Consider the following 26,100-nt stretch of genomic DNA (forward strand, 5'->3'; position numbering starts at 1 on the left):
GTTACTATTTATACTGGCAGAAAATGGTAGACACAAGACTTGAAGTGAAAACGTTATTGGATGTTTTACTTCACCTAACAGAACGCACACCCTCGCAGTCAAATCACAATGTTCTGATGTGTGTGCCTCCCCTATCAACTGTTCATCTGAAGTGTTTTTATTTCCATTATTTATATAGTGCCAGGATATTGTGGCATAACGAGGGTGTACATCCCACATTTAAACAAATGTCTGAACTATGACAACCATGTGTATTCTTGCTTGAATTGTGCTGTGATCTATGTATCGCTTCTAGATCTGTGGAATAATCCAGTATAGGAGTAGGAGTTTTCTGTATTAAAGATCAGTCACTGCTGCTCTTTCTTATTGTGTAGGATGACTGGTCTAATCTCCGACCCATCCTATAGCCTTCTTCAGGCAGCCTGCAGTGGGTGAGGCCTGCTAGACCCGTCCCACAGCTCTGCTCTCTGCACAGGTATCATGGTGATGTAATCACTATTTTAACACGGTATTATCTGGGCTTGAAAAGCCAATTGGTGCACAGAAAGTGGAGTTACATCCTCTGTGACTATTGAGGAATATGCTTAAGCAAAAGCTTAGTAGAGTAGAGCTTTAATTTCCTAGTCTTCTACCAAACTTGTTGACCTAAGTGAGTAAATGGGCCAATAGGAGTTTACCTAATACATAGAAATGACGTGTGATGTGGTCTTATGGTTCAACATACCCTCTCAATCAATAAGGCAAAGTCTTACCTACTAACATGTGTTGGCGCACTGCAGTGTTAATAATTGTAAATAGCACCCTAATGCAACTGCATTGCAGGGGTGAGGAGTTGGGTTGAGGAGTTGTGCTCACCAAACTTGGTGGAGGTGTGATTTCACATCAATGGGTGACCTTAACGCTACGCACATTAACGCATAAGCAATAAATGTACCAGAGGGGTCTGCCCTGGTGTGAATGGGCCCTTACAATATTCAGACTGAAGGTAAGTGTGTGTTCACCAAACCACCCTCATACTTAATCACAAATGACTCTGGTTGCCTCCTAAATGCCCAGATTCTGGGCGTGAATAGCTTTGCCAGAATTACCAGTCTTGGCCTGTGATGCATTTCCTATACAGAAGATAAAGAGGGAGACTTTGCATTTCTGTTGTGCAAATAAATGAATTATGTGTCCTTTGCTGCAATTATAGTTCTGCTTTAGGCCCTGCTCCACAATTAGCAGAAGTAAAAAAGATTACTGCCATTAATGTTATATACAATTTCCAAATGTGTAGGATGATATTAAACAAAGGCTCTGCTACATAAACTATAGCCAGCTGCTATCATTCCGATTACATCGAAAACACTTTTAAAGCAAACCTCCCACAGGCTCCTGTTCATGGCTCATCTCACAGCCCATCCACATGTTGACGTTTTTATGTGCATATTGTGTGAAAAGTCGCAAAAGGGTCTATTCTACAGTTGTAAGCCCTGTTTTATCTCTAAATATTTTATCCTATAGAGATGTGCGGCAAGAGACATTTATCAGAAACACAAAACTCTTTTCAAACAGTTACAATTACTATCACCTACCTGTAACGCCTTGTACTGATGAGAGCTGAATGTGGGGGTGCCACAGTTTGCTCTGCTCCATCTAAACAAAAACCTCTGACTGACAAATTACTCTCTAAGGGGATCTTTTGTTTCTAACCCATTTATAAGGTTACTAGATGTTCAAGTGGTAAATAATAGGAAATACGCTCGTAAAATAAGAAGTAAAAAGAAGTAAGTACACAGCTGATAATTTCAAGAGGAGCAGTCATCGTTGGGTTCCTGGACCTCATGAGACCAAGAGTATTTGCAGTTCAAACATTCATATAGCTACCATTTAATTCTGGACTCTTTATATGTCATTTGAACTCTTTCTTTGTGAAATTTGTAGTTTGTTTTTGAGTCTCTTGAACAAAGACAGAAGAAAATGGAGAGGTGCGGACTACCTGACTACTTGAGTCAATAAGGAGGAAAACAGAAGACCACCAGGTGGCCGATCTTTCTCTATTTTTTCAATTGATCAACAGATTTTACTCAGCCTCTTTCTCTTTCAGTAGCTATTCTTCCAACCTTCCGACATTTGCTCAACAAACCAAATTCTGTTTTTTTTTTTTTTTTTTATTTCCCCGAATACCTAGTACATCGCTTAGTGTCTGACTTTTTAAAGTTGATCAACAAGATAAACAAAAGACAAACATTAACAAAAGTAATAATCTCAACTACCAATCCAATTCGATTCACACTGTTCCCATCTAGGGTCCTAATCATAGGGTAATAAGGACATATAGGTATTGTAATACTAATGATGGGACTACCCCATGGGGGAGAGGCAAGTCTCAAAAACAGCACAAGGAGCTTAGGATCGGTAGTGATATTGATATGGCCAACTGGGCCAAAGAGTGTAAGGAAGCAAAACTTAACATTTAAAAGCAAAAAAGAAAACCAAACCAAAAACCATGAGCAAACAGTACGTGACTTCGCTTTTTTCCTGAAAAGCGTGGCAAAGCATTCCTGGGCGCTCCGCTAGACCAGGGCCTAGGACGGTGACAGTCAGGCACAAAAAAATCCAGAGCCCCGCACCAGTGTCCAACATTAAAGCATATAGAACGTATAAAACATATAAAAGGGAGGGCTTATCATTCCATATCGAAAACAGTATAAGAAAGAAAAAGTAGAAATGAGGTTGACAATTATCGGTGGAGCTATAACTGCATGGATGGGAGCTAGAAAACTTGTGTGCCCCCCCTGCAGAATGACGGGAGGATGCAGGGTTAGTGAGTGTGAAGAAGAGACAAGTCGTATTACTCACGGACTCCATGGCTCACACATCGGTTGCTGTAGGCCGGTCAAGGATTCGGCTTGGAAATGAAATGAAAACGACCCCGTAGGAGGTCAACTACTCACTCCTTCATCCGAGATGGCGGGTAGCGGACCAAAATAAGGTGGAACCTCTGCTGCAATCCGGCCGTGCTCAGACAGCGCCGGCATGTCATCGTCCGAGGAAGCACTGATGTCTGGTCTTTCAGAGGCAGCGGCCATCTTGGAGGGCTGTGAGCGTTTGCCGCGGGTAGGGGTGGCTTTGCCACGGGGCGTATAGCGGCACTTCGACAGAAATTTCTCCATACGGGTGTTGAGGTTGTACCTCAGAGTTGAACCGGGAGTGTGCAGGCTCGTTAGAGTAGGTTTTAATATCGATTATGGCCCTGGCCGTGCGGGAGCTCTTTCCTCTGCTTCAGCTACATCCGGAAGTCCCCAAATTCTGTTTTTGAGCTAAAACAGCACCATGTGATTGTCGGTATATGCATATTTTGCAACATAAATGCTGCTAAAATGTGGAGTTATGGCCCATATTCCTGGTAAAAACACCTCAAGAAGAGGGGACACCACCAAGGGAACTCCTGCAGATATTTCATGCCTGAAAACCCCTATAACTTAAAACGTTTATAAAAGAAATTATAGAGAAAAAAAAGAACCATCTGTTCTAAAGTAACCATATAGTAAGCTCTCTCATTACATTTCGAAAAATTAAAAATCCAAGTTCTTTATATACAAACGTTACTATACACGGGGGGATGTAACAGTCTGCTTCTCCTGGAGACCGTTCAAATGTTCCTCTTGTTTGCAGCTGCTTCTCCACTCAGCATGCCATTACAAGGAAAGATTCAACTATACAATTTCTTGGCAGCTATGTTATGAATAGATGGAGCCAGTAATAGGAAGAGATGATATAATCCGATCTCCTGCTGGTGGCTGGCTGTTTGTGAGGTGAGTCCTCCATGGTAAACTGGGTTTGCCGGACTTACTGGGAGTTAGGATCCCAATCAAAGGCATAGCTTGTTGCCAGTCAAAGTTCTTGACAATTAAGGGTGTTTATCAGCACATATGACAGCCTTGCTGGGGTTTTGAAAGTTCACCATGACAGATAAACATGGCAGCGTAAAGCAGCATCCAATGGGCATGACTAAAATATGAATGAGGTTTTTTTTTTAAAGTCCAGGACGATATATAAAAAAAACAATTAATGCAATAATTAATACATCAATACATTTATTTTTTTTAAATGTAACCAGTGTAAGTACCTGAATTTATTTGGCATGAGCAGCTTGCAATCCCTTTGCAACAGAGCTTAGGAGTAACATGGTAATACTAGGAGAGAGCAGAGTGACAGACAGATGAGGTCATCAGTCTTCTGCTTCTCCATTCATTGTCCAGCCACAGGTCTGGGGGATAGGACAGGACCTGTAAGTGTTACGGACCTGCAGCATAAAAAAAACATGTCTCCTCCCCACCAGCCACAGGTCTGCTGTGTCACAGAGCTGTGTATATCTCAGAACTTGATACACAAATCCTTTGGCAGTTTGAAGGACTCCCTTAAATTTACACAAAGTTACACTTAAAGAGGACATGGCTATGGAAACTTCTGCTAAGAAAATATAGAAGCTGCCATTGCTGACCTCTCCTTCTGAAAATGCAAACCGAGTTCTAAGGAACAGGGTTACATTTTGTTTACTGTTCCAGCCAATGGGGAAGGGGAAGATGAGCATGAGACTATTTTAGTGGCAGCCTGTAAAAGAAGATCAAGTTGTCTACCTATTCCTTCACCTGTGACCTTGATCTTCGCTCTCTTGTGCATGCTGAAGTTCCACCAGTTGGCCACTAAGCCTCTACTGCATCTCTATAAAGTTGAAGTGACCTAGTGGCCAATGGGTGGAACCACAGCACACAATGGGGTACACAGTCATTGGATACACCCAGGAGTGCCACATGTCGAATATTCCTTGGCCAGTGTGGCTCTGCATGAGAGCAAAGGCTGACTACAAGGGCAGTGGGACTGGCATGTATTATGACTCTTCTTTAACAGCCCTTCTTGGCAACAGAGTTGCCTTGTTGTGCACCCACTAGTACCATCCTGTTTAAACAAATCTAACAAAGAAGAGTAGGCCCACGGTAAGTGATCACAAATAAAGTTCAACATTTTGTTCTTCATATTTTATTGCACAGCCGAGGTGCACCCCAGATTTTATTTGGCTCAATGTGTTATAGATAAAAAATAAAACATTTCTGTGAACTTAAACAGTTTATGTGGCTCTTGTTTACTGCTCTGGTCTAAAAATATCATCCTGAGCCTCATCAAAGAAGTCTATAATAATTATTGAAAACATATTCATCGCAGTTATGTGATTTTTACAATACAAAGCCAAGCTGTTACATAACGCAGGGCAACTATACAGGCTGCAGTCAATTAAGTCAGGCGGAATATAAAATACTTTTTCTTGGTATATTTGTCTTTGTATGCATGAATATTTATACTTGCCCTATAAATTTACATTGTTCTTATAGCTATTCTGGTATGGCTCCCCTGATACAAGAACATGTGTAGTTCTTTGTGTGTTTAAAATGAATCTGTCACAGGTAAATGTTGCAGTGTTATAAAGCAGACTAAAACAATACAGATTCTACATATATTCAGTAATCAAAGTAATATGGCTACTCCACTGAAAATAACAGGTCTTTCCTCTCCTGACATTGGTGGCCCTTACTCAAGCACTGAACACTGCTCACATAATGATAGATGGAACCTGTTAAGTGCAATAAGCAAATAAGTACTCTGAGCCCATGCACCTATGCATGACGATGCACCTCCAGAGGTTGTGTTCATGGCAGCCTGGGCTCATAGGTTGTGAGTTGCATGACGCTGGCCATCAATGCAAGGCCAATTTGATTAGACAGCAATTAAAGAGGTACTATACGCTTCTCCCCTGTAGCCATGCGAAACCCGTCACTGACATTTTCGCTCGATCATCTTCAAGGTACAGAATCTTTGCCCATCCTAATTGATAGTGCCAAATTGTAAGCTAAACTAACAGTCAGGTGGGACTGCCTGTTTGAAATTTTGTGGTATCAAATTTCACTACAACTGACCAATATATTTTGTGAAGAAAGTTAGCATATCTAGAGGAAACCAATACACACATTGGTTGGCATTTATTGGACTAGTTTTCGACTGTACAGACACCAATCAAGACAAAGAAGAGATGGCTTCATGTCTCTTGTACTATAGTGAGTCTTCTGACTCCTCTCAACATTCCCCCCACTAGCTTCCCTTCATAGTTCTCTTACTGAATTGACCTTAAAGGGGGTTATTCATAAAAGGGTGAAGAGTTTGGAGAAGGCAGGAGAAGTGAACAATCTAGGACAACATACTGTAGCTGAACTGGAAAGTGATCTGCATTGGAAATTTTTTCCAAATCAGCTATTTTGGCCTAGATTCTTCACTTCTCCTGCCTTCTCCAAACTCTTCACCCTTTTGTGCATAACCCCCTAAATGTTCAAAGGTGACCAGAAGTGGGAAGCAAATTAGGAAAAAAACATCACAATTTATACATTTTGAAGGTCGTCTCTGCTTGCTCCTGCCTTTGACACTGATATACGAGTACCAATATGGTAAATACAACCGAGAACATGCCTCTGCTTTGACGGCGGTTGTTAAATGATCATGAAAGATATATAGGAAGTTGCATATCTAACAATAGTACCACCTCAAGTGGAGAATAATCCAGTCAAAAGACATACCAAATACCAAATACCAATTGCAATTGTTGCAAAGCCAAAACAGAAAGCCAAAGCTGCATCACTGTGGTGTAAGTATTAGGAATCTGCCTCAAAGCTTTCTATTTCTAGTTCTACGTGTGTGGTTTTCAGTGACCTTTTCACTGGAAGAAGCCATGATTACTTTTAACAGGGTGACTTGTTGTAAAAGACTTCATATATTTATCAAATGTTTCCCTTAAGGCATTTTGTACTTCCTGTTTGCTCTCTTGTAAATTAATCAAAGTATCTTATATAATGATTCAGAAGTGGAGCTGGCCATGGAGGTTACTGTTCGAGGGTCTACTTTCCTCCTAGGTCACAGGTAATTTAAAGGTTTTATTTATATGGACGAGTTACAGCAATAAAGCTTATCTCCAATACAGTTCTCCTTGTTTTGTTTTATGGTCGATAATAAAACCAACAACAGAAACTAATCTTATTTTTGTTAAAGTATATCTACAGCCAAAACTTAGTTTTGGCTTGCAATAAGTACTGAAATCCCAGTCAGTTGTTTTTATTCTTTCTGTGTCCTTGTTGGGAAGGCCTCCTACTTACCTCTCTATCTGTCTTGCTAATTACTGTCGCTGAGGCAGAAATGAGGGGGATTCCAACATTTTACAATGCCACCAAAGCAATAGGTGAGGGAAAATCATATAATATGGACACCTGTTCTAAAGAGAGAACTGTCTAACAGTGGATTGCCCCTCATTTTAGTGAGATTTTTCTCTCAGTTCCTGTTGTGCCACTGGGACAGGAAGTAAAGGGAAATCTCCCCCACTGGGACACAAACAGTAGATTCTATTCACAAGCTTACATGGTCACCCTCCTAGCTCCACCTACAGCAGAGTGTGAGCTTAAAGGAGAACTATGAGGTGACTGATTTACACTCATCCCCATAGTTAGAGCCGACATGTGACATTGAAACTGTCACAAGTCAACTCTATAGATCAGGAAGTGAGCGAACACATACTGTCGCTCATTCACTTCCCAATCATTTGGTGACAGAGTGGTGACCGTCAGTCCTCTCTCCCTGCAAGGATTCCCCCCTCCCCTCTCCGATCCCCAGAGCTGACTTAAGGAACAGACGGGGAGGGGGTGGGCACAGCTGGCACTGCCTCTAGATAGGCAGAGCCCGCTGTCAATCAGCCAGCTGGGTGCATCTTGGCAGAATTGTCGGGATCCGTTCCAGCTGTGGCGCTCTCAGTATACAGCGAGCTATATACTGTAGCTATATGAGCTATACACTGAGTGGCCAGATTATTATGACCACCTGACGTTTGTAGGCAAATTAGCTATAATTAGCTATAATTTCACGCTGAAGTTGCTAGATGGCCAGACCATTATAAATAGGGAAGCAGGTTGTTTACCACGACAGTAGAAGGGATTTTTTTCTGAACATATGGGTAAACAACGCGATTTACCAGCCTTTGAACGTGGGATGATTGTTGGCGCTGGGAGCCATGGAGCAAGTATCAGCAAAACAGCAGAATTCATTAAATGTTCAAGAGCAGCTGTTGTTAAAGTGTTTAAAGACTGGACGGTCAGCCGAAAATCTGGGTCTGAACATGCGAATTGTGGCCGTCAGCGACTAGTCAATGTTAGGGCAGAACGGAGAGTGGCAAGACTGGTACAAGACAACAGAAGGGCAACAGTGCAGTGTCAGATTCCTCACATCACCTTTCAACATCTCGAGGCGGCCCAATGAAGTCACCTCGTGGAGTCATCTCGTGGCCCAGCGAAGTACTGATGGGGTGGTCATAATAATCTGGCCACTCAGTGTATAATGCCTATTAATTTAATGTTCCTTTTTTGTTTGTGGTTCACTGTAAATATTTTGCTTTCACAGGGTGAATCCATAAGACTGGCTTTATAGAGCATTCTGGCCTTTATAAAGAGGATACCCAGCTGCTCACTGTCTGCCTCATTATAACTGAAAATCTATAGAATTCAAGGAACTCAAATACTTTAATCATTGTGTACAGGAAAGAAACATGGAACATAACACAGGCACTCATGGGCGATGAACTCCAGGCAAACAATTAAATACACATTTCAAATACATATACGTGAATATTTTTAAATGTAATTTTTGTTTAGCTAACCTTGTGATCCAGAAAAAAACCCTGCCAGACAGCACAGGCAGATCCCTGACCTTCCTGCACAGACATTAAGCAATGCAGCCTGGTCCAAGACCTGCCCCTGTCTGGATGATGACGTTGCTGCACACTGAGGATGTCATCTTTCTTCCTCGTGCATGTAATAATATTCACGGCACAGTTTAAAAGCACTTATGTCCCTTCCTCACCCAATCTAAGTGCTGTTGGATAGGAAATTGTATAACTTTATGTACTTATGGGAGTTGCATGTAAAAATATATCTTTCACGATTTGTTAAATTAAATAACTGGATTAAACAATGGCTTTATATATCGGTCACTGTACACTGTAATTCTGAAAGGTTCCCTTTAATTACTGTTATGCATAGGTTATACAGAAAAGATTGTAGATTGTGTGAAGTTGCATTGGTGTTAGGTGATACCACCAGTTAATGCAAACAGAACTTGGCAGAGTTCTAGTTTTAGGAATATCTAAATCCCAAACTTTTAAAGTTGGGAAGGATTAAAACCTCTGTGGAGTTTTATTTTCACCCTGTCTCACTGGGGATCCCCTGTTGTCAACAGAACACTTTTCCCCATTGAAATAATTCTTATCTTATTCCTGTTCCAGGGACAAATCAGAATTTTGGATACCACAATACTTTCAGTCCTGGTGACAATAGTAAACAGGACAAATAGAGGGTGAATCTCTCCAGTGGGGGCACGGGCAGCAATAAAACCTGATAGTGGTTCTTCTAACCCGTCCTTACACTATCCAAAACTAAAAAGAAAAGAAAATAATTTTGGCCGTAGAAACACTTTGATAGTGGTTTTACTATTAAAAGCATTCACAATACTTCACCATCAGCCAAGAAAAAGAGCAAACTGCAGATCGACGTGTTTCTGAACGAATCCTTTTTTTTAGTAAAGTGGCAGCGAAGTGGTTAAGAGTGCCTCATCACATCATACTAAGGGCTGTTATTTGCTACTGAAAGGTTTGAAGTCCTCTGATTCTTCTCTCCTGTGCAGGAATCCAGCTATACAAAGGGGAAATTGTTCCTGGATCATTCCCCTGAGTTTATTGCAGGATACTTAGCATAGATGGAGGTTAAAAGGCATTTCTAATAGGCCCGGTCTGACATGCTACAAGCACTTGATATTTCAAGTCTGTTTCCATAGGTGATGATAAATACACATGAATGGCTGGTGGTTCAGGAGGGGGGTGTCAGAGGTTTCCTGCTCAAAGGTCCCTTTGTATTCTGGGTGACAGGTCACGTGACCAGAGTACATTAGCCAATCCTGGGTGATGTCGGAGGTGATCACGGTGTGACCCCACTGAAACCACAACAATCTCTCAGCAGCACTTAGCAGGAGGCTGACGGACAGCATGAAACACAAACAATGAAAATTGCCTGCTTCATAGCAAAAACCATGTGCTGTATGCATGGGAGAAATCGCCGGAAGATAAATATGACCGCTTTAACAAAACATGTAGGGGCTGTATTTATGATGGAAAGACATCCAAATATTCCTCTTACAGACCATGAAATGCATGACTTAATAAGAGACATCAGATATGCAGACCTGCGAGCATCCATACACATCCTAACATAAAGGCGCAAGATGAACACTGATCAGCCAATACCCAAATGTATTTTACTAACCCAACCTTCCCAAACAGGCTATTACTAAAAATGTATTTTATTTCCTGTCCCAGATAGTCCAGATGGCATCATGTGGGAATCACATCACAAAGCTGTGAAGATGACATTTTGGAGGCATAAAGGATCACCTTCTTGAGTTGACTAAAACTTTTTTGAAGTTTTCTTGACAAAGGAGTCTTACATGGCTCTGAAACAGCCCCTTGCCATCATGTTTTATTCTAAGTAAAGTTAAAAAGCATCACCTTAACAACCTGGTGATGCTGTCTACAGAACCTCCATTGCTGAGCACCCATCTCCACTGAATTGGCCAATAGGGTATGTGTGCAAAGTGGTTCTGCATTGCAAATGGACACTTTTCACTTTTCTTTGAAGCACAACAAGGCTCATTGTTGTTGGAGGCTCAGTGCTGAACAGATCTTTTTCCACACCCCAGTCAAAGTGAAAATGTAACAAAACTTTTAAACCAAGAACCTATCTGACCTTTTTTTTAATGTACTGCTTGCATTGCCTGAGAACAGCACACCAGGCCATGCTACTGTGTAAAATTCTACAAGAAGCTCTTCTGGGGGAATGTCCACTGAAGCCTCTTATCCAAGATGCTCCGGCTGGCAATCACATTAAGTACAATGCAAGATCTGAACACACACCGAGCTTTGAGGTTGTGGCTGGGGAGTAAGGAATAAGGTCAGTATTACAGCCTTTTTCTCTACCTCCTAGACATAACACACATTTAACCCTTGCAGAACAGGGAGTCCCACAGAAAGGGTCTTTTTTTTTTTTACAGTATATCTGCCTATTAAATAGTCAACTATAAATCAGTTTCTTCCATATGGAGTTAAAGGCGCAAACGGTAACCCTTTTGACATAAAGCATAGCTGAAGACATAAGAGGCTACAATGGTAAAACTGATCAAAGGCACAGAAAACAGTACAAAAACTAACACAAACACGTAGATAAAATATTCTGGATATTCTCTATTTATTCCTAAAAATGTTTTCAAAGATTGAATTATGATAAAAAATGCTTTGGGCAATCATTAATGAGGTCTGCTTTGTTTAAATCCAGGCTGTGTTTAAGGAAGATTTTACCTTTTAGTTCTAAACTTTTATTCCTCTTCCATGTTCTTATATCATTAGCTAAATATAAAAATGAAACATAGCAGGGCCAAGCATGAGTTTTAACTTTGTTGGGCTTTGTGCCAGAATATTAATTTCCATTCTAAAGGTTTAAATGTACTTGGCCAGGTTTCGAATTGACAAATGCTATATATGTCTCTGTGAAGAAAAATCTGACTGTTCTACTGAAAGGTATTAACATGTCTTACTGCTTGTGAATGATACTAGAGAAAGAACTGAAGAGGACCTGGCATTGGAGATTGCATGCAAAATTAAATAAATCAATTATTTTGCAATCTTTTGCCCCTGTTTATATGCATGCTTTTTCCAAAACTGCACCAATATACTGGAAGTGTTTGAGCAGAGACAGCGCATTCTTCTCTTCAGCATCTTTTTATTTTTTTATTGGTATTATATAGTGCTGAAAACTTATGCAGCGCTTTACATACTCCACATTCACATCAGTCCCTGCCCTCAAGGAGCTTACAATCTAAGGTCCCTATTTCACATGCCAATTTATAGGGCCAATTTAGACAGGAGCAATTAGCCTTCCAGCATGTCTTTGGAGTTTGGGAGGAAACCAGAGTACCCAGAAGAAACCCATGCGAGCACAGTGAGAACATGCCAACTCCTTGCAGATAGTGTCCTGAGCGGGATATGAACTGGAAACCCCAGAGCTGCAAGGCAGAAATACTAAGCCACTGAGCTGCCATGTCCCTAGTTCTCAAGTCATGTACACATGCAGTTACCGAAGCGCACTATACTGTTATAAATCTCCAAGTCTCCTATAATTCACACAGTCCTATACCTAGCAGGCTGGGCTCTTGTCACAGTGTTTCACTGGTCTGCTGGTGGGATGGTGAAAAAAACAACTGTTCCTACTTAAGGAAGTCGAGAAAATACATAAAAACTGAATTCCCTGGCTTATTCGAATAGTCGGTCACTGGAAATCTGCTTTAAAGGGTTATTAAACCCTCCAGTTTTTGTGCATATATCTACTGCTAGCAAGCAGTAGATATATGCAAACATTTTTTTTTTACGCTTTAAAAGAGGTCAAACTTACCTGTGTGTTCGCCGCACGCTCCCGTCCGAAAATCTGAAAAGTCTCAGGTGGCCACAATGCATCTTGGGGCGGGCGCATGCGCAGTTCAGATTTTTGGCCGGGAGACGAGGAGAGGCACAAGGTAAGTCTATGGACAGCGTGCACCCGCATGCAGACACCGTGGGACAGGAAGTGCCAGCAAGCACAGAGGAGTCAGCGCTGGACCCGCAGCAGTGCTGAAGGGACAGCTGAAAACGACAGGAAAGAAAAATAAGATCATTTAAGGTAAGTGCTTACACTAAAAATTGGGGGAGGGAAGAAAAAATTATACTTTAATGTCACTTTAAGAAACACAGCCAAGTCACCTTTTTGCACCAAGTCTGTGATTGTACAGTAAAGAAGTAGCAGATAATTGCAGAGGTTATCTCTCTGCTCTTCCTGTCAGTATATCTTATGTAAGCACATTTGCATGTGTCAGTTCGGGGGCCCCAGGCGCCAATGTGCTCCCCATTATTCTCAGAACCAATAACGTGTGGATCCTAATTTAAACAAATATGATAGGGCCATTGGGGCACCAAGCCATAGATGAGAAGCCTAGGTTTTAGTGATGTGAATTAATAAATGTACTGATTGAGTGGACATTTGAATCATGTTGTTTTTTCCATTTCCTCCAAATAATAATAAACAAATCATCTTAATGTACTGTGTAAAAAAAGTACATGATTAAATGGACATTATGAAAGTCATTACAACACACCATTCACAACATTCTGATTGAAAAGGAAAATAGTTACTATTGAAGAGAAAAACATATTTTTAAGTTTGAACACAGCAAAGACTTTCTATACATTCATTATTACTCCAATTGACGTCTAACTAACAAAATGGACAATTAAGAAAATTGGGGGCAAACTCCAGGAAGTGAAAGCCACAAATTCACCACTTGTGTGTACAGCAAAAACATCTCAATTATAACCAGATTAAAGAAATAAACTCCCCAAATAAAAGGCAATATTTTCCTTCCACTTACTTCGTAGTTTAGTCTGGAGGATGTGTATGTAACCTTATGTGTTGTTTACATATGATATACTGTAAAGCAGTTGTGTTTTTCTTAAGCGCTTTCCAATAAGTGAAGAAGAGATGTTTTAAACTGGAAACTAGTGATGCTGATATTATTATTATTATTATTATTAATAATAATAATCATATAAAATATTTATTTGATATGAAGTAAAAGATGCCTTGTATTTAGTATTTAAAAGAACCAGTCAGGCAATGGCATCTGTAGGATTCTGAGCATGTACACTTTGTGTTATGTGGCAGCAGGCTGATAAAAAGGTCTGGGTCTAGGTTTAGGTGTTATATAAAAGGTTGTCCTCTAGGGGGAAGTCCTGAGAGGGCTGGAGGCTTGGAGGTAACAAGCCAGCTGATGCTAGCTGGCTTGTTAGGGCCTCTACAAGAAGTCCCAGCCTCCTACGAGAGCAGCCCCCACCCTAGAACCAGACTGTGTGTTTGGTGGACTGGGGAGCAGACAGCCTGTCTGGCAATCTGCCTGTGTGACAACAGCCTGTGTGGCAATAGGACAAGCCAGTGTGGCCAGGGGATATTTTGTTTAAGGACCTACCTGAAGTCGGTGAGACGAAAAAAATGTTTTTTTTTTGCTTAAGAAAACTACTGTGTGTTTGGAAACCCCTGCGAGGGAACACTTCTATGGATGTTTCTTTCCATTTTATGAGTAAATAAAAGTGGGCAAAGAAGCCCTAAAACAGTGAAAAGCGAGTGGCAGTGTCCTTAATGTGCTACTGTTTGGAGCGAATCCTCACAGTTATTATAATAATGCAACTTTATTTCTCAGGGAATGCGCTATTATTTTGCTGTGTTCTCTCCCTTTCAGTGCCGAAATGTGACTAAATCCTTTATACTTCCTCCAAGCTATCAAGCTGGTTTGCGACAGTGTTTGAGTATTATCAGCATTGAGCACAGGCAAAAGACAGGACAGACGTAAAGACTGCCATTTCTCCTCTGGCAGGGAGAGAATACAAGCAAACAATAAAAAGCCAAGCAAGTCTTGAGAGATAACTGCACTAATATTACATTTCATGAGTGACTGATTCTCTTTACTTTTCTCATTTATTTTCATTTTAGAACCAAATGAACCCTTTCCAAAGATACCAATCTGGCATCCTCATAGTGAAAGGAATGTTCATGTTTGGAACCTCTATCATTCTCATACTAACCAGGCGAGTGCTTTAAAAGGATGGCTGTAGTTAAAAATGTGCTTTCTCTTAAAAAGTACCAGTTCAATGCTAACAAGTAACAGGCCCTACCACATTTTGATAGGACAGGGGGACAGATAATTTTTACTCCTTCAACATTAACTGGTAGAGAGGGCCATTGGAGCTCACCTGCTCGTCATGGTGCATAGCTAAACAAAAGAAAACCAAAACACATCTTAGGGGTCCATTTTATAAGCAATGATATAGCCTTACCACAATTAAAAAGCTCAAAAAAAGGCACATTTAGAAAGGACACTGATGTTCTTTACAAATGTGCTTAGTACCCTGCTGGCTGTCAAAGTCATGTGACCATCTCTCCCCCAATCACAGTGTTCTCTCAGCTGCATTAAGCAGGGAAAACTATATAGGACACCATAGGCACTACACTGCAGCCTGCAATTTATGAATAGGCCATAATATGCATTCCAAGCTATGGCGAAAACATGTGGAATATAAAGGAGAATGGATAGCAATATTATTATTATTATTATTATTATACAGGATTGATATAGCGCCAACAGTTTGCACAGCACTTCACAATAAAAGGAAGACACTACAATCACAATACACAAGATGGTAAGGAGGGCCCTGCCCGCGAGGGGTTATAATCTAAAATCTGATCTGATACGCTTAATGGGCCACTACCAAGGGAATCCCAAGAACTGCCAGCTCTGAACATTGGTATCACCCTCTGGCTATACAGTGTGTAAAGAGTGTGGAAATTTGAAGACCTACTGACTAAATAACAAATACTGGCAGGTTAAACAGTTCACAAATAGATTTTTCAACTCTATATTTGGTAGTCTATCTGGAATTCACTTTAAAGCATACAGAGACTACATACTGTTCCTTTTTAAAATAGTAAAGAAGTAAAATAAACATAAAGAGATTAAAAAGGGAAGAAAAGTCAACAAAATGTTTAAGCTCTGGATTCTGAAGAAGATTGTCAAGGCTGTGTCAGTCCCAATACAGGCTAAATAATTAATCCTGCCCATCTGGAGAGGATAAATTAGCTTTGAGGCCCAGGCATGCTGGTTTTGGGGAAATTTTATGGACAATGCCTGTGTGTATGCTATGAGGCCAGATTCCATTTTGTACAGTTCGATGCAGCATCATCTATGTACAGGCCAATACAGTATTTAATAAGGCAAAGAGTACAGTGAGTATCTCAGAACAACCAATCAGAGATTATCTTTTATTGTCAACAGGCCCAGAGCCAAATGGTTATTATTAGTTTCTGCCATGGCTGTGAACTCTCTATATCAGGGGTTCTTATTTGGTTGTGTCAATACCTTGGGGTATGGGAACTAAATGATGAGGATATGGCAAAAAACTGAAGCCTAATTCTCTGCATTATTGAACCCAAAGCTTTCCATATTTAAAGTAAAACCAAACTATTCACATCTTTTTAAACTGGGACATATTAAGACTGGTGATGAGGATGATTTTCAGTTTGAATAAGGGGGTATGGGGCACATTGGGCAATCCATTTGAGGTCGCCGATCATAAAAAGGTTAAAAACATCTGCTCTGTATAATTTGACTGAGATTTTGTATAATATGATGTCATGTCACCTTCAATTTTCCGTGAAGAAAGGATTGATAGCGTCCAAAATTTGCCTTTCAAATTGTTCTTACTAATTTTTTTGTCCTGTTGGGTAGATAAAAACTTCAGTATCAGTTTTGGGTGTTAAGCCTTTACACAATGACAGACATAGAACTTTTGACGTAATCAGAGCCTTTATTTAGTGTCCCAGTTATGTTTTCCCATGATGTAATATACTTTAAATGTTGTCAGCTATTTCAGTATATACAACAAACACTTCATCATCTTGAAACAGACATATTAAGAAAAAGGTTTTTTTTCACGAGTAACACTGAAGGGTAAACACAGGCTAGTTGAGCTGATTAAGTCATTAACCTACAATAGCTTTGGTTAAACTGAGCCAAGACTCTAATTAAACATTTGAACTTTGTTACAATAATAATTCACAGCTATTTATTTTAACAGGTAGTGAAACAAAATGAGAAACAAATCTATATGAGAAGTTCCAAACAAGACTAATCTACACTAAGTCACAAAGAATTCCTTTATCATAGAAGAACAGCTGCCCTAAAGTTATGGAATGGAATTAGCTACATGGGCCAACATGACATTTTGGGTCAATCTCTATACCTTGGTATATTACAAACTTGGTCTGGAAGAATGGTAAGTAGCAACTGAAGAGAATGTCATTTGCCTTCTTCTGTAAGCATTAGAAGCCATTTAAAGCCTAATGAACCCCTATGAACCGCACAAAAAAAACCTAATTTCATCTTCTCTATTGACTCTAATGGAGTGGAAGTATATTTCACTTAACTCGGGAAGGGTAAAACCTATTTAAATGTACAGTATTTAATTATTGTTTGTTTCTGCTGTTTCCGCCTCAGTTTTTCATTGAAAAATGATATAGAACTACAAATAATCAGACATGCACCCAACATGCAATCTAACAAAAAAAACTTGAGAGATCCAGATTATTTAGGGGTAACAAAGGGGCAACTGGGAAAAAAACACTTTTCTCTAAAACAGTAAAAATAAATACAGTGAGCCCCATACTAGTGTAAATGTAGAAAGTATAAAACCCCTACAATTATCTCCTCGATACTGGTCAGCTAGAGTTTTATACCTGGGGTTTTTATCAATGAGCTGGTTTAGCCTGCTTCTTTGTGGCTACCATGACCTGAATGTGCAAAGCCATCTTTGGGCAAAGATAAAAAAAACCTTTGTATTTCAAAGACAGATAGCACCTATACAACACAACCCACATTCAAATATTTTTAAAGGTGGCCTTGAAAACCCATTGACAAGATGGTAGCAGCCAAAGAGTGGCTTGACTGGCTGCTCAGGTAAAACAGCTGGTCTTTAAGGGTTTGAAATTAGATAACTACCAGCCAGAAGCAGGAGAGAAAAGAGTTTTATGTACATAATAGAGGTCATTTTACAGAGGAATAAACTCCACAAGCACCACAGCTGCAAACCACAAAAAAATAAAACCACATTTATAAAGAATATTTACTGGAGCTCAATCAATTTATAGAACTATTTCATTAATCAGGGTTTCCCTTCCAAGCCAGCACCTAGTTTAAAGAGCATCAAAGTTTAAATCTATACAGTAAACGCAAAGCAGACTTCATCATTCATCTTTTTCAGTGTGAATATAGCCACAGTCAGCAAAGAGAGGTCAGCCCTAATGGTTAGGAAGTGGCAGCACGGCCCCTCCGCAAGATAAGTCCAGTCCCCCAACCCCCCCACCCCTCCAAGAAAGAAAGCTCTTGTGAAAGTCCGACACAGCACTCCAGGGATCACACATGGCCAGGAGTCCCCTCCTCTAATCTAAACAAGGAAACGTTCTGTGTGAACTTCTCCTGAATTAATTATATAATTAATATTAATGGATCTGCCTGTACAGCTTCCTTCAGTTTAACAAGGAACAGAAAAATCTTTGTCTGCGGGAACAAGATGAAAGGGGAAGTGTTTTGTCAAATCCTGTAATCCAGAAAATGTATAACATCAACCACACCATGCACCCCTATTTGCATATGGCACCTCCTGCTGAGACAGTGGCCCTGAGAATGACGGCTGTTACTATCTCAAAGAGACAGGGGTATAATCTCCCTTTACAGTCAGCTCTAGATGTCTGATTAACATTCACAAGTGGTCTCCAACATCACTTGCTTTGAAGTGGGCAATCCTGAGTTTAATCCCACTTTGAGTGCCTCATTGTTTTTTTGGCAGGCCATCTCCTTTCGACGGGGCTCTATAACAAAAAAATGGTTTCTATGGAACGGAGCAAAGTTTGCCCAGTTTATGGATAATGTCTTTCGTCTTAGCATTCCACCAAAGTATACTGTTCTAATAAATAATATGATATTATTGATTACCGTGTTGCCTTGCATTTGATTCACAATACTGAAATGTAAAAAATGGTTTACTCAAATGTATTTAAAACAAAAATCTGTAGAGCATTTTCAAATGACGCTTTAAAGAAAACCTGTCCCTTTCAATTTAAGACAAAGCAAGAGGAGCAGCATATTTAGGATCTTAGGCTTTTCTTTTATGCCAGACTGGTTGTGAAATGCTATGGAAGTATTTGCAAATGTAAAACTCAGTTGAAGCAGGTCAAATGCAGGTCAGCAGGAGTTTAAATGCACCTGCCAATAAATTCCAAATTATCTCAGAAGCATCTCAAAGTAACGTCAAAAAGCTGACATCAACTCAAGCCCACAAGCCCTTGTACTACCCTTTCCTTTACTTCCAGGTATGGAGGTGCATGTGACTCACTGGGCCAAGCAGTGTTGTCATTCAAGTAGTCCATAACCATGTGTAGCTATGACTTCAGTGATTTATAGCTTATACAGAGTATTTAGTATCTGTGGTTAAATGGAGTGGCAGAGGAGCCTAAAGAAGGTACGTATCTGCTGCATGGCAAAACTTTCAATAAACTTAAATGATGGTTGGATTGTTTGCTGAAAACCCTGTTCTTGCTTATCCCATGCATGTGTATGGTTATGTAATCTGTAGTCAATAAAGCAACCTGCAAACTTCCAAATAAGGTAGAAAATAAAGTAGACACTGATGAGTACTCCCCAGATCTTCATGATGAATGAGCTTTACTGTCACAGTCTACAAGCCTCACAAACAGAATTAAAAGGTCAAGACCCCAACTGAGCCCCATGTGTTCTCACATGCCACACCAAAGTACCTGCTCTGGCCACCTTCTTCTATTTCACACAGTAATTTACCAGATCCTCATCTAAAATTAGAGTTATCCCAAGAACATGCTGCAGATTTTCAGTATTGTGCTATAACAGGAAATATAAGGGGGACAGGCAGAGGATTCTACATGAGGAATCTGGGAAACAATAGAGGTTGGATAGACCTCCAACATAAAGAAGCGGAAAATCCAGATGGGTTTTCTAGTTCTAAGAACTTTCTGTGGAGTTAATTCTTTGCAAACGTCTGGCAACTGCACATCAGCATTTACCTTATCACTCAGATGCTTTGGAAGCTTTCCAAACAAGGCTGCATTCTATGGAGTGGATTTACTGGCACATATTCATGGGGCTGCATAGAACTGTATAACATGTTTAGGAATCTTAAGAGCTTTATAGACACTTCTCTATGTTGTTTTATTAGGTGTATGAATGTTTTTTCATATGAAGAGATGAGACTGCAGAGCTCCTTCCATCATCCTGAAAAAAAACAAAAAATTCCATCTTGGCAAAAAGCCTTTTCCTATGACAGAGCTGCTCTGAGAGCTTCGTCTTCACCTCATAGCAAGACCAGTCAGAATCTGACCTTTCCAAAATCAACAAATCATATCTGTGTAGATAATCCATATAGCCAAATTTGAAAGGGAGATTCATTACCCAAGTACAATTTTTGGGTTGCTTGGGGTACACCTGAAACAATCATACAATATATAAATATCACATGCAGTTTGGGCCCTTCCTCCCCCTAGAGTTGGAGATTGGTCCTTGATTGTATCACTACATATATAGGAAACCCAGGGCTGATTTTACCATAAGGTGCACAAAGTCTGTACTTATAGGTAGAGGAGAGTTATTGGACTTATCAGCAAAGCTCAGCAAAATTACCAAAAAGTTCTAAAATAATAAAGTACCTGCACCAAAGGCGAAGAAGAAACTCTTGTCCCGGTTTTCCTTCAACAGACCCATCACTCTTCTTGCCATTCTTTCATTCCTCTTATAGATAAGTTCTTGCCTAAAGTAAATGTCTATCTCCTGAGCTGTTACTTGCTCTTGTGATGGTAGAGTAGTGTTGATAAAGGTGGGGAGCTGCAAAAATAAAATAAAACAAAAATAAATATAAAAGTACACAAATAGTGCATTAGTTTTAATGAAATACCTGCATGTTTACTTGCCTAACGTGGACCTAGCCTTGTCTACAATGTTTTTGAGGCAACAACAGTGCTGAACTTCAGACTGCCTATATTGCTTGAAAATGTTCAATTCGATATCAGAGCTCTCTCAGAGCGCTACAAACGCCTATGCCATAGAGAAACGTATTGGATATACAAACTGAATACCCTAACACCTATGGGACTAAATGAAGATTTAGTGAAGACTCCAGCTCGTCCGTCTGAAACCCGTGCTCTATACCCACAAGGACTGGTCAGATTTACTCCTGAGCGTTCTAATCAACTGTAAGATATAATCCCCTCTTCCAAAACAGTGAGTTTTCATTTTTCTATTTCTTTTAAAGGTCGTACCTATACCGTTCCAGCAAATCCCAGGGTTGCAGCGCTTCTTTCCACCTTTCTTTCACATGTCTACAGGGCTCCTCCCCCTGAATAAGAAGCTTGCTCACCCTATAATATTTCAAGCCTCGCATTGGCATACCATTGTTCCGTAATTGTTTTATAGTTGTATAATTTTAATCTTGTTTTAACATTAAATTTTGTTTTAAATATATCCATCCACCCGTCATAGTCCATACCAGCTGTGCGCTCGCCTTTTTTTGTGTTTTTATCCTGCTAATTCGATATCAGGCCAGGCTGTACATTGTGCCTTGTCTTCTGACCAAGTTGGGATTAAGCCTTGCTCCCTTACAGTGCTTAAACGCAGAAGTAAAGTCCCAGCATATCCTATTATGTTATAACATCCGCATTGTAATAGGAATACATACTAAAGTTTTCCTTGATAATGCAACCAAAGCTTACTTGACAAAATCCCTTTTATGTAGTGAGTGCTGCCTTCCGCCTGCCCATCACTTTCAACCATTTCCTGGATTCCCATTGTGATTTGCATCTTTTTCCCTGCTGCCTGATGTGATGCAATCTCAATTTCTCAAGACTACATACTTCCAGCAAGCAATGATAATGTTACATTGCTTAGACGTGGAGTTGTAGTTCAGATGGCAGGCTTAGTTTGTGTGATGACACATGGAATGCATACTGTAAATGGGTTTGCATGTTATCCCTGTGCTTGCGTGAGGTTTCCTCCAGGTGCTCCAGTTTCCTCCACTCCAAAGACATGCTAATAGGTTAATTGGCTCATATGTATATATGATCCACCCTATCTTCATAAGTAAGTTTATAAACTTTGAGATTGATATCGCTATTAGGAGTGGGATAGAAATTGGGAAATTCAATATAGATATACAGTACATTTTTTTCTTACGTTTTTGACCACAGATAACCTTTAGCCCTCATTCACACGACTAAGAGCCAACCTGTACAGATCCGTGCTGGGTGCACAGCCGTATCGGGCCGCTCCCGGTAAGGACAAATGCAGCAGCCTGTTCTTCTCTATGGGAGTATGTCGTCGTACGCTCACCCAAACTGCACGTCCGTGCGGGTGTCCGTACGCAGACAGGATCCATCCGGGTGCGGGCACCCGAGCAGGGACACCCACTCCCGTACGGACGTGCAGTTCGGGTTAGCGTACAGCGGCGTACGGCCGCATACTCCCATAGAGAAGGAAAATATAAGATGAACTATGTTTTTTGGTTGTATATATTTTTGTTGACATTGAATATGTTTTTGTTGACAATGAATGTGTGACCTTTTCTTATGAAGAATTGATGGTTTGTTTTTTTATTCTAATTGAACTTTTGAAAGCATGATGCATGGCACGTACCTAAATATTTTGGCAATAAAAGGGGTCCCATCTCAAAACCTGTTAGAAATCATACAGCCCTGCAGCCCTTTACTCAGTTTCTTCTAAGTGGGTTGTACTGGAAACGACTGCAGAATACAGCTTATTGGCATACACTGTAGAATGTATATTGTTTAGGTAACTGTAATGAAGAGCAGAGCCAGCCCTAGACCCACCTTAGCAGACATTCCGCATAAAACAGACAATCCTTCTGGTGAGTAGTGTTGAGATACAAAGCATTTTGCCACAACAAATAAGCAAGACAGCTAAGTGCTTTGCCAGGCTATTGTTGGCGCTTTTAAAGTGGACAGTGGATTAAATGCAAACATTACCCGCTCAGAATGACTTTCAAATGACTGGAATTCACAGCAAAACTGTCAAAACATCGGGGACAGAGTACCCTGTAGACCTGTGCAATCTGTCTCCAATGGCTTTGTTTGATGTAAAAGGACATTTCTTTATGTTCTATAAAACAAACCTTAATTATGATTGATGGAGCCATGTATAGACCGGCCCGGGATGCCATGAATGTAAAAGGTAGCCATTCACATTACCTAAACATCTGACAAAGACTGATCGCAATCACTACTCATTATACCATATATAGTGCAGTCGGTTTAAATATACATTACTCATGTTTTGTGCTGTGCAGGCACTTATTTCTGTTAGTACTAACCCCTTCGCAGCCAGGCACCCTCCTGTAGGACTTCAAACATGAAAGAAAAGGGAACTTTTTTCTATATTTTTTTGTACACTGTCTGAAATAATTTTCAAGAAAATGCGTGTACAAAAAGTTACCCACCTCATTCACAAATGAATATTATAAAAAGTGCCATTGTTTTATTGTTGATTGCATCTTTGCTGAAACTTCCTGTCTACATGTACTCCAGCAATGGCTATATATTGTTTCTCAGGGTGGGTTTCCTAATGGTGACAACAGTGGACCATGCCAGTTTACCATAGCCACTTGTAGTCTCTATTGGGAGAGCGCGTGACAAGGTGACATTATAGGAGAACGATTTGGAGACAAGGACAGAACAATGTCACCTTTCACCAGAAAATGCTTGGTCAAAGATTTGTATGGCAGGATCACAAGGTTTGATTTTAATCAAATCTGACAATTTTTTAAATATTGAAAATGACTTTTTAAATAACATGTTAAACTTACATGAGATTTTTGTAATTTGGTTTGCGCATATAGTATAACAACTCTAACAAGTCTGCAATATTTTTCTATTTTTTTAAAATTAAGAAAAAGATTGACTACTATTTATTTGCCCCGTAATTCCTCATACTTTTACCAAAACACTTACAGCCATCATGTTTCCGAACAGCTCCAAGTCTCTCAGCTTGGCTTCCCTGAACTCCCTGTCCAGTACAAGATCACAAAGGACAGAGTAGTCTCTAGCAGCCGTCCATCTACAAGCTTAGAGATGGAAGGAGAGAGGAAGGAAGAGCGGGGAGCCGGGGCATGCTTTGCTTTGCTGTGTTTATGTGTTTGTGGAGAAACACACACAAGGGTGGCTCCATATGACCCTGCTAGGGAAAGGAGCCACCATAAAACTGGATATCAGGGCGAATGCTTAGGGGGCATGCTGATTCCACAGGAAGCTAAAACTTTGAAACATCAAGGAGCAGCATTCATTGTAAGTGATTTAATAAGCATTGGAAATAGCTTAAGCATATTTTCACTTTAATATAACTTTAAAGTACCATACCTGCAGAATATATATAATACCTGCCTCTCCTGTGCTCTATGCCATTGAACAGAGCATTACATATTTTCTTTGCAGGCATAGCCTTTTTTTTCAAAACATAGTCCCTTTATAGGTGTCCTTCCAAATAGCTGGCTTTTGTTAGCCAGAAAAAAACTCTGCGTGCCCCTTTGATCCTGGGTTCACATTTTTACCAAATAGTCAACTGCTGGGCAAAGTCAATCCAAGTTGCAGTAGTAGTGAAGTAGCAAATGATTACATACAATTGGACATGTGCAATTATGCAAGATGAATTCTACATGCTGCTTGTTTAACTTATACAACAGGGAGTCAATTGTTTAACCATTGATCTCTATTCTTGGCGGCAATTCACTATTGATTTGAGCAACACAACTCAGCTACTTTATAGTGCCTGTTCATGTCTACCCAAATCTTGCCTTGTAATTCCACTAAACAGTACAGTACTCAGTTTTTACTCTATAAATGTTACTGATAGATGACAATAAGCACCTTTCTAATGGGGTAATAAACCAGTGGGCAATGGTCAGTTTAGAGGTATTCATGGCTTCCATAGATCTCTCTCACGCCTGTATATCCATTAAGAAAAGACAGATGATCATTCTCCTCTAAGTTACAGGCTACAGTAGTCTAATCAAGCTTCCAGCTGCTTTGACGCCTGGTACATTAATCATCCTAACTTCTCTTTGCTGCTTAGGTCCATGACATTCACCATGATTCATTGGACTCACTGTAGTAAGGCAGCTGTTGGTATACTGATTAATATAGCCGTTTGCCTCCTTTACGGCCAGACAAAGAACAGGGGCTTGAGACAGTCCAAAGCAATTAGCAGGCTGTTAACCACCATCACAGCTAGAAGCTGAAAGGCTTTGTGAGTTCAGCCATCTCCCCAAAGTACTTAGTGGGGGAACAAGCCAACTTTAAATTGTCTCTCCATCTTCAGCAATTCAGGAAAAAGAGATAGGGTGGTGGCCTTGGCTACAAGAACTACGTCACTTAGTCGCAGACATGCAACATTAAGCTGAATCCCTCTAATTATTCAGTCTCTGTTTGTGGATAGGCCAAATTTATGATGTCAACCACTATATGTGCAGTTTAAAATCTAATTTTGGCAGATACAGTTTGTAGGTTATGAAGACAGCAGAAACTCAAGTCTCTAAGACGAGATCTAACCGGTGCCTAGATTACTACAGCAATCCATTGCAGTGCTATATATTGCTATGCACATACTAATGTGCATTGCAATAGGGCATTCCATTGATTTAAAATGTGATGCCAATGCACACTTAAACACGAAGACGTCCCTGCAGTATTTTTTAGCGTAGTGTACTACAATGCATATCACATGTGAAGTGGTGTGCTGCAGCCCGCTTGCAATTCCAACCAGGGTAGTTTGTGTTATGTTTTGTTCCCCCCCATCAAGTAAATAGAAGATGCTGCATTTTAAAAATATTTCTAAACACATTTCTGGAGTGGGGTAGTGTTAAAAATAAAGTTCCAGGTGTTGTAACCTTTCCCCCTCTCCTTTTGTTTTATTTTTCCCCCTTTTTTGTGTGGACCCGCCACCAGAGGAGGAATAGATTGTAAATCTTCCAATGGGGACACTAGTTCTGGTGACCCTGCTGACCACCAGGGATTTTACTCACTTCCTGTTATGGTTGTCGCGTAGGAAGTGAAATCTCCCCAATGGGACACAGATGGCAGAAACAAAAGTTGGCAGGGGTTACATTACAACCCTCCCTTTCTCTATGCAAAAATAATTTAAAAAAAGAGTTTTGGATTCATTTCTATTTTAACTTATATTTTTTGTAGCTCTTCAATTAAAGTCTGTTGCGCACAGTTGTACCGAATCTCAGTTAAATCCAGCAGCATTTTTATCTGCATAGAAATG

At 40.2% G+C, this 26,100-nt stretch overlaps 1 protein-coding gene across 4 annotated transcripts in view; it reads right to left on the reverse strand.

The window, feature by feature from the left end:
* Positions 1-26,100, reverse strand: part of TRABD2B (TraB domain containing 2B) — a 231,039-nt gene that overhangs the window by 90,272 nt on the left and 114,667 nt on the right. For all 4 annotated transcript variants that reach the window (XM_018553025.1, XM_018553026.1, XM_018553023.1 and 1 more), the window contains exon 4: positions 20,481-20,655. In XM_018553025.1, coding sequence (XP_018408527.1) covers positions 20,481-20,655 — 175 coding nt within the window. The remainder of the gene's footprint in view (positions 1-20,480; positions 20,656-26,100) is intronic.

This window comes from Nanorana parkeri, unplaced genomic scaffold (genome assembly GCF_000935625.1).
Source record: "Nanorana parkeri isolate BGI_ZX_2015 unplaced genomic scaffold, ASM93562v1 scaffold106, whole genome shotgun sequence".
In the NCBI taxonomy this organism is placed as follows: domain Eukaryota; kingdom Metazoa; phylum Chordata; class Amphibia; order Anura; family Dicroglossidae; genus Nanorana; species Nanorana parkeri.